A 13,994-nucleotide genomic window follows, 5' to 3' on the forward strand; every position below is an offset into this window, starting at 1 on the left:
CCAACGCAGCATCGGTTAATCTGCATACCATTGGCCGGCTGCGGCGACCCATGAGGTCCCGCAGCCAGCCACCGCAGTTTACAGGAAATCTCCATCTCCCGATGGAGATCCTGGCTTCTTCCCTCCCCCGCAACGGCGGCAACACGTCTGCGATTCAGAAAACTGAGGGCATCGCCGCCCCCAAACGGCAGCAGACTGTCAATCACTGACAGTCTGCTGCCAGTTTGCGTGCTCGCAGACCTGTCCTGCACATGCGCAGAACGGGTCTGAGGTCCACAGTCCCCCCCAAATCCACAGCGTGATTGACATGCTGCGGCCGTTTGGGGGCGGGGAAGGGGTGGCGACACGTCGTATCCAAGAAAATGAGGGGGTATCGGCCCAGTTTTCATGGTGTGCTGAAGCCAGTGGCTGCGTCCTTGGATGCAGCTTTACCGGCACCATGATTTACAGAGACATCCTAAGTAGCCCATCATGTCCATTGGAGACGCAGTTGATCCGATGGCCCTCCATATCGGAGAAGCCGGCAGTTGGCTACTTATTAAGCCTCCTACGGCTTTTGCCTATTTTATCGGATCCGATGCGGACAAAAGGCGCAACTGCAGTGCCACGAACGTAAATCCATGAATCTGGCCCTATATTCCTGATCCACACACTAGTTTTTGTCAGAGGCCAATAAACCTAGCAGTACATAATTCAGTTTTCCATTAAGCACAGAACAAATTACCCAAAATGTATGTGCACTGTGAATGGTCTAAGGTATTAAATACAAGTTGTCGTATGCACTTTATGTGTATTTTTTTAAAATACCCTTCCTCCGACATCCTGCTCTTGCCCCCCTGACCAGTGTTCTTCCATCTGCATGTAAATGCCTGCTCATGTACAGTCAGAGCTCAGACGTGTCTTTTTAATTGCACATTTCACCAGCAAAGCTTTCCATGCCCCCTCAGCCTGCCTGCGTTTTATAGTGTTCGGCACGTAATAATGGTGGCTGGGAGCAATTTCTCATATGGGTGACCTTGACTACTCAGCCTAGCAATAAGGTGGATTGCATTGTAATTCCCCACTTACAGGAGAAAGCATGTAAGCAGTCACCTTGTTCTGTTTACATTCATGCTAGGAATGATTTCACCGAGTCTCCGGTAACGAGGATCTATGGATTTCTTTCTTTTCTAACTTTTACTGTCATCATCTCTAAGAATAATTTATTATCAACATAAAAAGAGGATATGTTTAGATCAAAGTAAGGAGAAATTTCTTTATATTTTCTACCACGCTGCAAGGGGCAGTAACCAGGGGTCACCAAGAGATTGTTCGGTGCTCTTACCCCTACATGCTGTGGAGAAGGGGTGGTGGCTGCATGATTTGTGGGGTGTTACACCTCCCAGGCAGACCTTGCTCCCCCACAGAGGCACAGGTCTTAGCGCCTTCCCCTCACGGCACCCCTGGTGGTGACCCATGGCAACTGCATGTATATAGGTATGCAGGAGTCCTTGCATTCGTTTTGAGGATTTCCATACCTTCCAACTTTCCCGTTTTAGGGACTGATTCAATTAGACGCAATAAGCCGTAATCGGTGAAAAAGTTTAGCCTATTGCCGCTTTTCGCCTGTTCGTGACTTATCTCCTAATTCAACTCCAGGATTTTTTCGCCTAAGCGGAAACTCTGCATTGTAATAGGCGAAAAAGCTTCTCCAAAGAATAGCAGGTGAAAAGAGGTGCAAAACCTTTATTTTTGGGTGCAAACATGGGGAAACGACTCCCAAAGGACAAATTGGCATAAAAAAAGACGTAATTTTCGGGGCAAAAAAGTAAAAAGTGGGGGGACAAGCATAAAAACTAGTGAAACTGGCTTCTTGGGGGACTGCAAAGATGGGTCATGTATTTTTGGGATAGCAGGTGCATGCAGCATTTTTTCCACTTTAGAGACCTACAGTAAAAATATGCTAGCACCCATTTTCAAGTACCCCAAATTATTCACAAAAAAATACAGCTTTATGCCATTCTTCACCACTTTTCCAAAGACGCTAATAGCAAGCAATTTACACAACTTAAGTAGCCAAAATAGTTTTATTAGGGCTATTAGTACACATCTATATTGCTTCCCTATGTTAGTGCATCATTTTCTGGGGTACAGACTGATTTTCCCCAATTCTTTCAGTACTTTTTGCCTGTTCCGCATTCGCCACTTTCCGTTTATGCTTGTTTTGGAATTCAATAAGTTGAAAAGCGCACACAAATGTTTCACCTCTGAAACAAGCAAAAGAGGCGGAAAGCCGGACAGGCGAAACTTTGACGACTTCTTGCCTGTACTTGAATACGGGGCTTATGCGGAAAAGTCCTGAATTGAGGACTCCATACTGCCTCTTCATATCACTAAACTGCCCCTCTCTCATTGCCTGGAATGGCAGCCTATGGAGCCGTAGGATAGCCACCTTTTCACATCCTTATTACGGCCCCAGAGCTCGCGGAGGTGAATGAGTGAGAAGCAATGATTTTCCAATTTATGGTACAGTGTTTAGTTTTTTTTGTTTCCTTTTTAAATCAGAAAATTTTAATCCAGAAAAAAAAAACACATAGTACTTGACATATTCTCCATTTTCAAACTCCAGTGCTAATTCCAAGGTTGCATACAGTACCAGTCAAAAGTTTGGACACACCTTCTCATTCAATGGTTTTTGTTTATTTACATTATTTTCAACATAGTAGATTAATACTGAAGACATCAAAAAGTAGTCAAATAGTGGTGTCCACTGTGTATTACTAACCCTACCTCTGCACAACACAACTGATGGTCTCAAACACATTAAGAAGGCAAGCAATTCCACAGATTGACTCTTGACAAGACACAACTGTTAATTTAAAACCATTCCAGGAGGCTACCTCATGAAGCTGATTGATTGAGAGAATGCCAAGAGTGTGCAAAACTGTAATTAAAGCAAAAGGGGGCTACTTTGAGGAATCTAAAATATAAAACATATTTTGATTTGTTTAACACTTTTTTGTTTACACCATAATTCCATATGTGTTCTTTTATAGTTTTGACGTCTTCAGTATTAATCTACTGTTTTGAAAATAATTTAAACAAAAACCATTGAATGAGAAGGTGTGTCCAAACTTTTGACTGGTACTGTAAAGCTGGCCACACACTAGATCAACTTTCATCCAACCATCCAACTAGTTGATTGGCTGGAATTAAAAATCTGGTAAAGTATGGGAGTAACTGATGACCAAAAATTTGCTCCTAAATGCCAGAAAACAGATGAAAATGGTCCTTCAGACAAGTTTGTTAAATGTTTGATCCAAACAATTTGTTCAAACAACAGTTTTTGTCCATTTTCTGACGTTTGGGAGCAAATTACTGATTGTCATTTGCTTTCATCCCTTACCAGATTTTCATTCCAACCAATCAACTAGTTGGATGGTTTGATGTAAGTTGGTCTAGTGTGTGGCCAGCTTTAATCTATCAAGATTTACATAATCTTGATTATTGTTACCCAGTGACAGAACACTACATTTGGGGGTACATTGTCCAGTTAATTTGCGTTTCTAATCAGTAGTTTGTTCTGGTCCATGCTGATTTCTGCACCTCCTTCCAGAAAGTAGGGCAAAGGACACGAGACGTTTGGCATGGCTCTGTTCCAGAAAAAGTTTAAATTCACAACAGAAACTTATGCAACCAAGTGTAGTGAGATTGTTACATGTTTGGCAGACAGGGGTTTATATATTGAATTATTGGATATGTTTGTCTTGTAAACAGACTGAAGGACAGTTTTTGCCTAGGGGCACACTACAGTCTGTGCCACTTTTGACCAGTTTCCAGTGTACATCTTCAGTCTGGCACACTTTGCCAACACTAGATTTTTCCTTGCTGGCATCATCAAACCCCAGCGACCAGGGAATCTGCCTGGTACAATGGCTCCTGTTGCTTTGCGCTTTTCGTTTGTTCAACTTGTGTCAATGTTTAAACACCTAAATCTAATGTTTAGATAACGAGGTGGTACCACACCGTCAACAGCCATTTAATATTTTACCTCTGTCAAAGACCTTTTATTTTTTTCTAATTTGTGTGAATTACCAGTGTCCTCTGTGTGACAGTGACTCCTTACGTTGGGTACACTTACAGCTGTGCTCCCTTTTACAAATGTGGAAATCACTTTTCAAAACAGGAAGCGGTATATTAGGGGAAATGTGCAGTACACTAGACAAAATGTAGCAGAATCCACAGCCGTACCTCTCACAAATCACACGACTATAAACCAGGTCACGTTTTGAAGTAACGTGGGAATTCGATGAGATACTGCAGGCCAACAAAATGATACAGGCACAGCATTCGGACAAGCTCCTATTTTGTATGTGACGTGTAATGCAGTCAGACTTGCGAGGTTCAGGGATGAGAACCATTTTCGAAACAAAAGTCAGTCAATTTGTTCCATTATGGCCTTTACAAATAAGATTTTTGCCCTAAATGCTTAGATGCCGGGATGTGAAATATGCTCTTTGTGAACACGATTCTGCAAACTAAAAGCAGCAACACGTGTTTCGTTCAGAGCACTATAGCATGATATGTGGCACAACACCCACCTAACATTATCTAACCTCACCCATTGGTGGGCAAGACCTTCTTGGTTCCTGTGCGGTGTTGGATGTAAAGTGCGTGCAGGTGTTGATACTGCAGTGTTATGTAGGCAAATACCAGTGGATGACTCAAGCTATGAATAGCCCAGTTACTTAACTCGTGGTGTGATTTATTAAAGTATAGCAGGTACAGCCGTACTCATTGTTACATGCACACTAGAGATGGAGCAGAGCGGGGTTCTATACAGCTCACCTGCCAGTGAGTGTATGCTGCTTGTGGGTAGCTGTGCAGAATGCTGTAACAGCTTTTTATAGCAGGTAATTAACCGGGTCTCTCATAGGAGCGAAGTAGGAAACAACTGTCTCCCACCATGTCACTCTACACATTACACAGTAAAGATGGCTTTAGTCACGTGCAGTTTGTGACCCAGATTGGAGGTCTGCAGATTCTGGGTCCTAGAGCCCATCATGTATGCACAGTGTGATAAGCAACTGTCCCGGCTATGTCTTGATTTCCGGGCTTCTGACTCTGTGGCCGTAATGCGCTGGCTGATGGCCGTGTATGTGCAAGTTCTTTGGATCCTTCTCGTGAAAGTGAATTTTGAGGTACGAAGCCCATAGGCTTACCTAGTGTTCATTTTAGCACCCTGCACCTGTCACAACCTGTGCGGTTCCTCTTTCCTGCCCGAGGTGTCGCACTCTGCTCTGATGCTTCTAGCACACTCTGGTCTGTATCTCAGCAGTTTGTTGTTGTCACCATCCCACGCAGGAAAGAGGAACTGCATGGGTGGTGACAGTTTGCAGGGTGCTAGAATGAACGCTAGGCTACCATAGCTAACGACATCTAATGATGTCTGCCTGGGACATGTAACTTTCGAGAGCTTGATGTATGTGGTCATATGTCTGCTCCATATAAACCTATGGGGACAGCTGTTTCACATGGCTGTAGCAGATATCTCAAATATCTGCAGTGGCCCCTAATCATACATATGGGAACTGGGGTAGACAACCTGTGGCCCTCCAGCTTCTGTGGAACTAAATATCCCAGTATGCTCTGCCACAGTTTTGCTGTGTGTAGTTCCACAGCAGCTTGAGTGCCACTGGTTGATACCCCTGCTATAGAGATGCGGTAAATGGATTTGGAAAATGAGTTTGATGCATCTTGCCCATAGTGAGTAGGTCACCCTAGCTCCTAGCACATTTAATTTCTTCCCTGGCATAAACGTTTCTGCAAGTTTGCACGGGTAGGAGTGCTTGGGGCAACTGCTGCCCTACAGCTATAGGCCCTATTCTGCCTACCTAACCGTCCTTATTATCCTCAACTGTATAACAGGAATGTATTTCAATTAATCCTACTACATACAGAATATGCTCAGTAGTACTATGCTGTTGTCCGCGCATCCATGCAGGGGCATATTAACGCCTAAGGGGCCCGTGTGCAGTGAGCCCCCCTTAAGCCCTGCATCTTACATTGTTCCGGAAAGTGGTTCCCCCTCTTCTACGGCACCATCCTCCCAGCGATATCTGGTAGATGGCGGATGCGCACAAGTGTGCCAAGGCTCCTGGCACAGTACCATAGTCTTTGCATTCACTGCACAGCGCCGTGTTCCTGAAGATGTTACTGGGAAGATGGTGCTGCAGAGGGGGAGGGACCCACGTGCAGGCACAAGGTGAATATACTATGGGTGTAGGGTGTGCGGTGTCCGATAATTACATTCACAATAGAGAGCAAGTTCCAGGTGTTGCCAGCCCACTATTGTGCATGCTAGAAATGAAAATAAATGGGAAATATTCCTGGGAACAGAAGCCTGTGTTTATGCATCTACCTTTGTCTGTAGTATATTCCCTACTAGCATAATAGGGCAATGATCTTACAGACCGCTGCCTGCCTTATTGATTGAACCCAAAGAAATTATGTTACGGGCTACCATATTTGGGCAGTTATTGTAAAGGCTTTTCTAAAGTGCAAATGTCTTTACTATACTGACTTCTGTTCTCCTCTGTTCTCAGTGTGTAACTGTGGTAAGGATATCGCCTGCACGAGCAGCGGGACATGCTGCCACCACGAGTGCCTGGGGGGCTGTAGTTGGCCAGGAGACAGCCGTGCCTGTGTGGCTTGTCGCAACTTCTTCTTTGATGACCAGTGCTTGCCCTCCTGCCCTTCTAACACATATGAGTATGAGGGTTGGCGCTGCGTCACTCTGGAGTACTGTACGAGTCTGCGCAAAGTCTCTGAGAACCCCAGGGAATCTTCCAAATTTGTTATCTACAAGAATCGCTGTCTCTCAGAGTGCCCGTCGGGGTATACCAGGAATGAAAGCAGGTGTGTAACTCACTGACTACTCGGACTAAGGTGGAGTAAATCATCAATATAACTTATCTTCACCTAGCAAAACTTTTTCTCGATTCTACCTCTCAAGATTAATCATACAAGGAGCAATCGTATCCAACAAACTGTCCCATCAAATGTTCTGTAGGGCAAGCCAAATCCATCAGCAAACCCCATTGAGATACATTAATTTTGCTATTATTGTACATGCTGACATGTTTGGTTGCCCAATGACGCGTCTGTGCCGTCATTAGCCAACCATACTACTACTGCCATGTAATCCAGTTGTTGGGCATGATTGCCATATAATCCACTATGTATGTAAGATCGAGGCCAAGATTAATTTGTCAATCAGACCAAATTACCTTATCTTCCTTTTATTGGTCGGGATGCTGTTTATAGCACATAACAAAACAAATCAACCGCACTTACGCTCTGGATTGTTTCAACATGTCAACAAAGTCCATTAAAGGAATTGTCCCACGTCCTCCGGTCATGGTAATACTCTGGTATATAAAATAAATAGGAAACACAATATAGTGTAATAGCATCACTGTATAATGTAGCCACCCGAGGATGTGAATATGAGAATATGATGGTCTATGAAGATCCTTCTCCCGGCTTTATATGGTCCCAACTCCCGTAGCAATCACCCAGGTGTGAATGAGGATAAATATTGTGTGGAGTTTTTCACATGTATGTAAGGGCGATGTATGGGCACTTAAAGGTATCTTTAGAAACCTCGACCTGTGGTCCTTAACGGAATGTGGGGACATCCAGTAGTAATATTATGCAGATTCCCATTGCCCTGCAAAAGATTGACCCGGGTCAGTAAGGACAAATGGATAGCATATATAATAGATGGGATACTGCATACAATAGGTGACGCGACACTCTTCAACACGTTTCGGCATGCTGCGGTGCCTTTTTCAAGATGAGTGTCCTTTCACCAATGCTCTTTCTGGCACAAGGCACAGAAAAGTCTATTTACGGCTCTGCTAGGAACCTCTGGGTGTGTTTAGGAGTTTTCTAGGAGGAACGAAAGGATGAGAGGAGAGCACCCTTTGGCAAAGATAACCCTAAGTGCCACCCATATTAGAGCCATTTCTGAAACGGAGAGCTATAGAGCCGTCGGGGTTTACAGTTGAGCCAGTGGATACGTGTACAGTGTATACTGCATCAATACAGAATGTTGTACCGCCGCAATTTATCAATTTTACACCCGCCTGAGCAGTGTTGTGGAAAACAATCTCTCCGGCGGCGTAGTATTACCTTCTGCAGTCAGCGTAACACTGACCTGAAGTCTTCTGGGTCATTCAATCTTGACTGAGGTTGGTACTGAATACTAGAAAATAAGTTCCTGCCATTTTGCCCTAGACTCATCTTGCTTATCTGTCCATTAATACAATGAATAGGTGCGCTTTAAATGTAGTATTTTTCCACATAATGTTGTATTTGATTACAGTACCATTTGCCAAAAGTGTGAAGGACGCTGTCCCAAGCTCTGCAAGGTTGGAACCAAAGCCATTGACTCCATTCAGACTGCAAAAGAGCTGACCAACTGCACGCACATCGAGGGTAGTCTGATCTTCAACATCCGCAGAGGAAGTGCGTATACCCCATGTTTCAAGTAATCAGTGCTTATTTCAAAATGAATGGTTGGTGCGGCATAGAGAAGGGTTCAAAGAGAATGGGAGAGATCATTTTACGTGGCGTTGTCCTTACCTGTAAAACTCCAAGTTTGGACTCTCAGGATCCTTTGCAAACCCCAATAATCTGGTGGTTGTAATCCATTTCCTGCATATCCAACAAACCTATATTTATTATATTTATCTGTACCTATGTGTGGACAAATTACCACCACTTCTAATAAAATTCCTTTTTTGATTTTTGCTTTCAGATAACCTGGCTTCTGAGCTACAGAGAAGTTTGGGTCTTATCGAGACCATTACAGGCTTCCTAAAAATCAAGCACTCCTTTGCTCTGGTCTCCTTGTCGTTTTTTAAAAACCTGAAACTTATCCGGGGAGATTCCATGGTAGATGGGTAAGTGAATAAGCAATACATTCCTGCCGCAAGCTCCGTTTCAGGGTTTCCAAAGTGAACACGGCCAGCAACTCTCCATATTCTGTACACGTTACTTAAACATTTACATCTAGATTTGGGTACATTTTATTTTAAAAAAAAAAATGTCCCCCCTCTCGTCAAGCAAAATTCAATACTATAATGTCCTTTACAGCTGTTAAGTACTTAAGCTATTTTTAAGCAAGGGATGTCCACTTGATGATTCCCGGGCTCTTAACAGACAGGTAAATGTAAAATGCATTTAAAGAAGTATAGGCACAGTAACAGTACGCTACTTTCCATTGGATCAGTGATCACATTCTATTTTAGGTTTAATGACTTTAAAGGTGATCACAAAGAAGAGAGAGGGTTTTGGGATTTTTTGGGGGGTGATTTGGCAAATCGTCATATAATATATGGACTCAATGTGTGGTCCACAAATGACCAGTGACCCTGGACAAAGTCCGATCCAGCCAAGCCAAATATTGATTTGGTATGTTGGCAGTCTGCCGTTGACCATAATCTGTGAGTGTGGACATCACATGACCAGATTGCTTGATTTTACTGCCGAACGTCCATAGCTGTCCATCTGTGTGGGTTGTTTGCCCCCAAAGCTAAATGCTAAAGTCTGCCTATTTGTGGGCTTCTTCACAAACCCTTTGAACGTAGGCTGCAGAGTTCCCTTTCTGTAGACCGGATGAGCCTCTGTCATGTAAAAATCTCACCCAGATTTACCGATGTGTCCACATCCACCTATCCTCAAAAACATGGCAAATAGCACTAATTAGTGCGCCACGCACTTTGTGACTAATCCAAAGTAATTAGTACACGATATGCAAACTAACAGGTAAAATTGAGAAAAAAGTGCACAGCACGGGAATCGCGCCAGGTGGTTGGTATCATATAGCGCAAAAAGAATAGGTCACATCTGTATGCAAACACCAATTAAAAACAAAACAATAGATGACTAAAGTCCTGATCCCATCCTTTCATTATTGTTCTCCTTTCAGGAATTATACATTGTATGTCTTAGACAACCAAAATCTGCAACAGCTCTGGAATCCCAACCATGAGAGTCTTTCCATTCCCTCTGGAAAATTATACTTTGCTTTTAACCCCAAACTCTGCCTGTCAGAAATCTACCACACCGAGGACTTAACAGGGACACGGGGGAGACAAAACAAGGCCGACATAAATCCTCGCACTAATGGAGACCGGGCTTCCTGTGAGTCTTTCCAAAACGTCAACTTCCTCACTGCAGATCCCTACTTCTTTTCTTCAGAATGCTACCTTGTTGCCTGTATATGAAGTTATAACCAGATGTCTTTATCATAGGCAACACCCAAGCCCTAAGATTCGTAACCAACGTGACCGAATCCGACCGCATCTTCCTGAAGTGGGAGAGATATCAATCACCAGATTCCCGAGACCTGCTGAGCTTCATTGTCCACTACAAAGAGTCGTAAGTTTGTGGTGCACCAACAGTGGAAAATAACCTAAAGCTGGTCTGTGGGGGGAACTTGCGGATCACTGTCGGGAAGTTCTGCCTTAGGCAACTTATTTGATGTAATTGTTAAGTAGCATCTAGGAACTTTGTAGAATATCTTCAGTGTTTCAAAATAAATACTTAATATTATAACAAAATACTGATGAATATTCATTGATTGAATTATTTCCCTGTTTCCTGTTGGTTTTTTTTGTGTTTTGTTTTTTTAGGCCGTTTCAGAACATAACGGAGTATCTAGGGCAGGATGCATGTGGGGCCAACAGCTGGAATGTGGTAGATGTGGAGCTGCCTCTGAACAATGACCAAGAGCCAAGTATCACTTTACTGAACCTGAAACCTTGGACACAATATGCAATATATGTGCGCTCCATCACTTTGAACACCGCAGAGGAGGGAAGGAACTTTGGGGCCCAGAGCAATGTGGTTTATATTAGAACTAAACCAGCAGGTAAAACATTTTCAATACCTATGTTTAACTTGTAACCTTGTCTATTGAGCCATTTTGATGAATGATGATTTCTCTGATTGAATGATAGTCTCCTCCGACCAGCCTTTCATCACCTGTTATAGAATCCAAAATCTATCAGTTTACATTCTCTGCCTATAGACTATTCATATCTACTACACCAGGGTTTCCGTTCACCTTGGTCTGTCAGAGATTTAACCCCCACCATTGAACAGTGCATGAAAGTCTAATAGAAATACTGTTGTTGTCCTTCTGAGGCTTTCCGTTTATATGTGTGTATGTGTATATATATATATATATATTTCTCCATCTATTTTTTATTTATATATGTTATTTTTTTAACCTAAAGTAATGCCTCACCCTACCTTCCTAGGATTTCAGGAGTCAGGCACTTGGAACCTGTACTGTTTGTGTGCTATTCATTTTTGGCAGCACCCAGCTTGTGTTTTTGTGACTTCAGGTTTGGAGCAGGTCTTTGCACATGGGGCATCTCAGGTCACAGCTTGTCAGTTCCCCAACACACTGACATCAGAACTTACTGGTATCCAAAGTCTGCAAAACCTACAGCTATGCGAGTTGAAACACGTTGTACGGGGTTAAGGCACGGTCATGGTCCTCATACCAAAATACTAAATTCTTTCTAGCAACAGATATTGAAAATAGAAGTAGAGCGAGTGCCAACAGCCTCAGTGAGACGATAACATTCAAGACAGTTAAATGTCATTTAGTAGAAGTAGACCTTTTATAGACTCGTCTACACCTAACAAAGGACATATATATGTTTTTGATCTTCCCCCATCAGGTGTTGATCTATCTCTCTGCTTCACTTTCATACAAACCTTGGTGGCCCACTGATGACAACTTCCATGTTAATACTAAAGACAAAATGTGTACGACCTTTTGGTCCGCTACATATTTTGAAATTATTTACTGTACGGTATCCTTCAGAATGAAAGGATTAGGACAGCCCAGGCTACATTTCTCTAGAGATCGTCCCAGATCTGAACAGATACTTGAATACTTGTTTTAGATTCCCAGTCGCCTTGTTGCTATTTTTTTCCAAGCCGTTGCTGGCTGGCTAACTTTTCAGATGCAACAACTAATGAACTCTTATAATCCATTAATGTTAAATCTCAATAAATAGGCCCTTTAACTTCTGTTGCGGGCTCGCAAAGTTTGAAATTGTTGTGAAATGAATTTCCTACCTTTTATCTTTGTGCTATTTCTCAAGGTAGGAAAATCCAGCTCATGTTAACAAGTTCTTCTTAGATCAAAATAGTAGGACTTGGAAAGGGTTGTGCAATTTTGATTAAAAGCTCGAGCAGGCTTTTCCTACATTGTAGATGTGTACAATGAGCAGCACCGGATTGGGCAAGAGGCACATTAAATCCAATCAGGTGCAGAGCATACCTCTATTTTAATTTATTTTTAATCTATTTTAAATATTTCGCCTTACAATTGGAAACCCTGAACATTTTAACGAATACAACATTTTTTTTTTTTACATTTTCTTTTAACTGTGATTTTGTGCAATACTCATATGTGGGATGTCTGATCTAAATTAGTGCACCATATTGAATACTCTACTTTTATTTTGCATTTTGTGTGTGTATATAATGTGTGTGTATCTTCTCTCTTTTTTTTTTTTGTAATAATATTATATATATAAATATTTATATATATTTTCTTTTTTTGGTAGCACCTCAGAAAATCAGAATATCACCCATTTACAATAAGAATAACACCCTTTAAGATAACTAAAAGAAGATATCAGAGGGCTTCTACTAATTTCTGGGTTAGGATCACATATACATTTGGTGGACAATAATATATGTATATACCCACAATCTGTATTTTGTGTTACTGGTGCGGGATGGAGTTTGATTTATTCTGCAGAGTATACCTCGTACACCCTGCCCTAGTGGCTTTTAAAGTTAGGATGTAACAAATCTTCATGCAGTCAAACGCCGTGGACTGCGAGATTACAGGTAACAGTAGGAGTAGTTGGAAAGGGCATTTGCTCCATCGTGCCAGCAAAATAACCTGGATAACTTTTGACCTACATGGAACTTTATTTCTCTCTCTCTACCACAGCCCCCACTGTTCCTCAAGATGTTATGATCATGTCAAACTCCTCATCACACCTAATCGTTCGTTGGAAGCCACCAACTCAACGCAACGGGAACATCAGCTACTACTTAGTGCTCTGGCAGCAGTTGGTGGAAGACCAGGATCTCTACACCAATGACTATTGCACCAAAGGTCAGACTGGGAAATATCTGGGTCTAGTATCCGACAACAAAACAGACTATTTCAGTGGGTGGTGTGTTTAATCTTACCAAGTATAAACACTCTTTAGGAACTGAAGTAGGTGTAGTCATAAACACAAAGCATGGCTACTCCTAAAGAATGGCTTGTTTGTCTTACTGGTTTCCACATTCTCTGTTTGTAAAGCTGATGGGTACCTATAATTATTAATGGATTTTATTGTTATTTTGTGCAAGTACCCAGCTCTCCGCAACACAGCAATAAAGAAGGACGACCGTTAAGTAACTAAAGGAAACCTGTTCTTTATGTACAAACTTCCAAATGTTATAATGGATTAGGGGTGGGAACTTGGACGTCTCCGCTGATGCCAATTGAACGGTGCAACACAGGGTGAGTACCTGGTGTAGAGTAGGGGGAAGGGATTTCCTAAAATGAACAAACCACCTGAGGGATAGGTATGAACCAAATAATTTAGGAATTAGGTGATTATTTGATTTTAGTTTGATACCTGCGCACCTTCCGTCACTGTTTTTTATTTATTTTTTATGAATGATCAGAATTCTGAAATCCCATCTAAGACTCCCTCTTCCAGGCTACACAGGAGGTTATAACGAAACCCTTAGAGAACACCTAGACATTGTAATATTGTGCGCTCATACATCTAGCCTTAATACGGGAGTGAGCCGCCAGGTCCTGTGCGGCTCCGCTTGTGCCGAGCGTCTTTTTTTGCCTCTTGTTTGCCTGAAAATGTGTTAGTCACAAACTGATGCTGTTTTATGAGACTGCA

At 42.4% G+C, this 13,994-nt stretch overlaps 1 protein-coding gene across 2 annotated transcripts in view; it reads left to right on the forward strand.

Moving 5' to 3' along the window:
* INSRR (insulin receptor related receptor) overlaps positions 1-13,994 on the forward strand; it is a 65,126-nt gene that overhangs the window by 25,252 nt on the left and 25,880 nt on the right. For both annotated transcript variants that reach the window (XM_088449632.1, XM_088449633.1), the window contains exons 3-9: positions 6,585-6,897; positions 8,369-8,511; positions 8,804-8,948; positions 9,977-10,191; positions 10,302-10,428; positions 10,683-10,921; positions 13,034-13,201. In XM_088449632.1, the coding sequence (XP_088305758.1) occupies positions 6,585-6,897; positions 8,369-8,511; positions 8,804-8,948; positions 9,977-10,191; positions 10,302-10,428; positions 10,683-10,921; positions 13,034-13,201 (1,350 nt within the window). The remainder of the gene's footprint in view (positions 1-6,584; positions 6,898-8,368; positions 8,512-8,803; positions 8,949-9,976; positions 10,192-10,301; positions 10,429-10,682; positions 10,922-13,033; positions 13,202-13,994) is intronic.

The sequence above is a fragment of the Taudactylus pleione genome, unplaced genomic scaffold, assembly GCF_031769625.1.
Source record: "Taudactylus pleione unplaced genomic scaffold, aTauple2 ptg000490l, whole genome shotgun sequence".
NCBI classification, from domain to species: domain Eukaryota; kingdom Metazoa; phylum Chordata; class Amphibia; order Anura; family Myobatrachidae; genus Taudactylus; species Taudactylus pleione.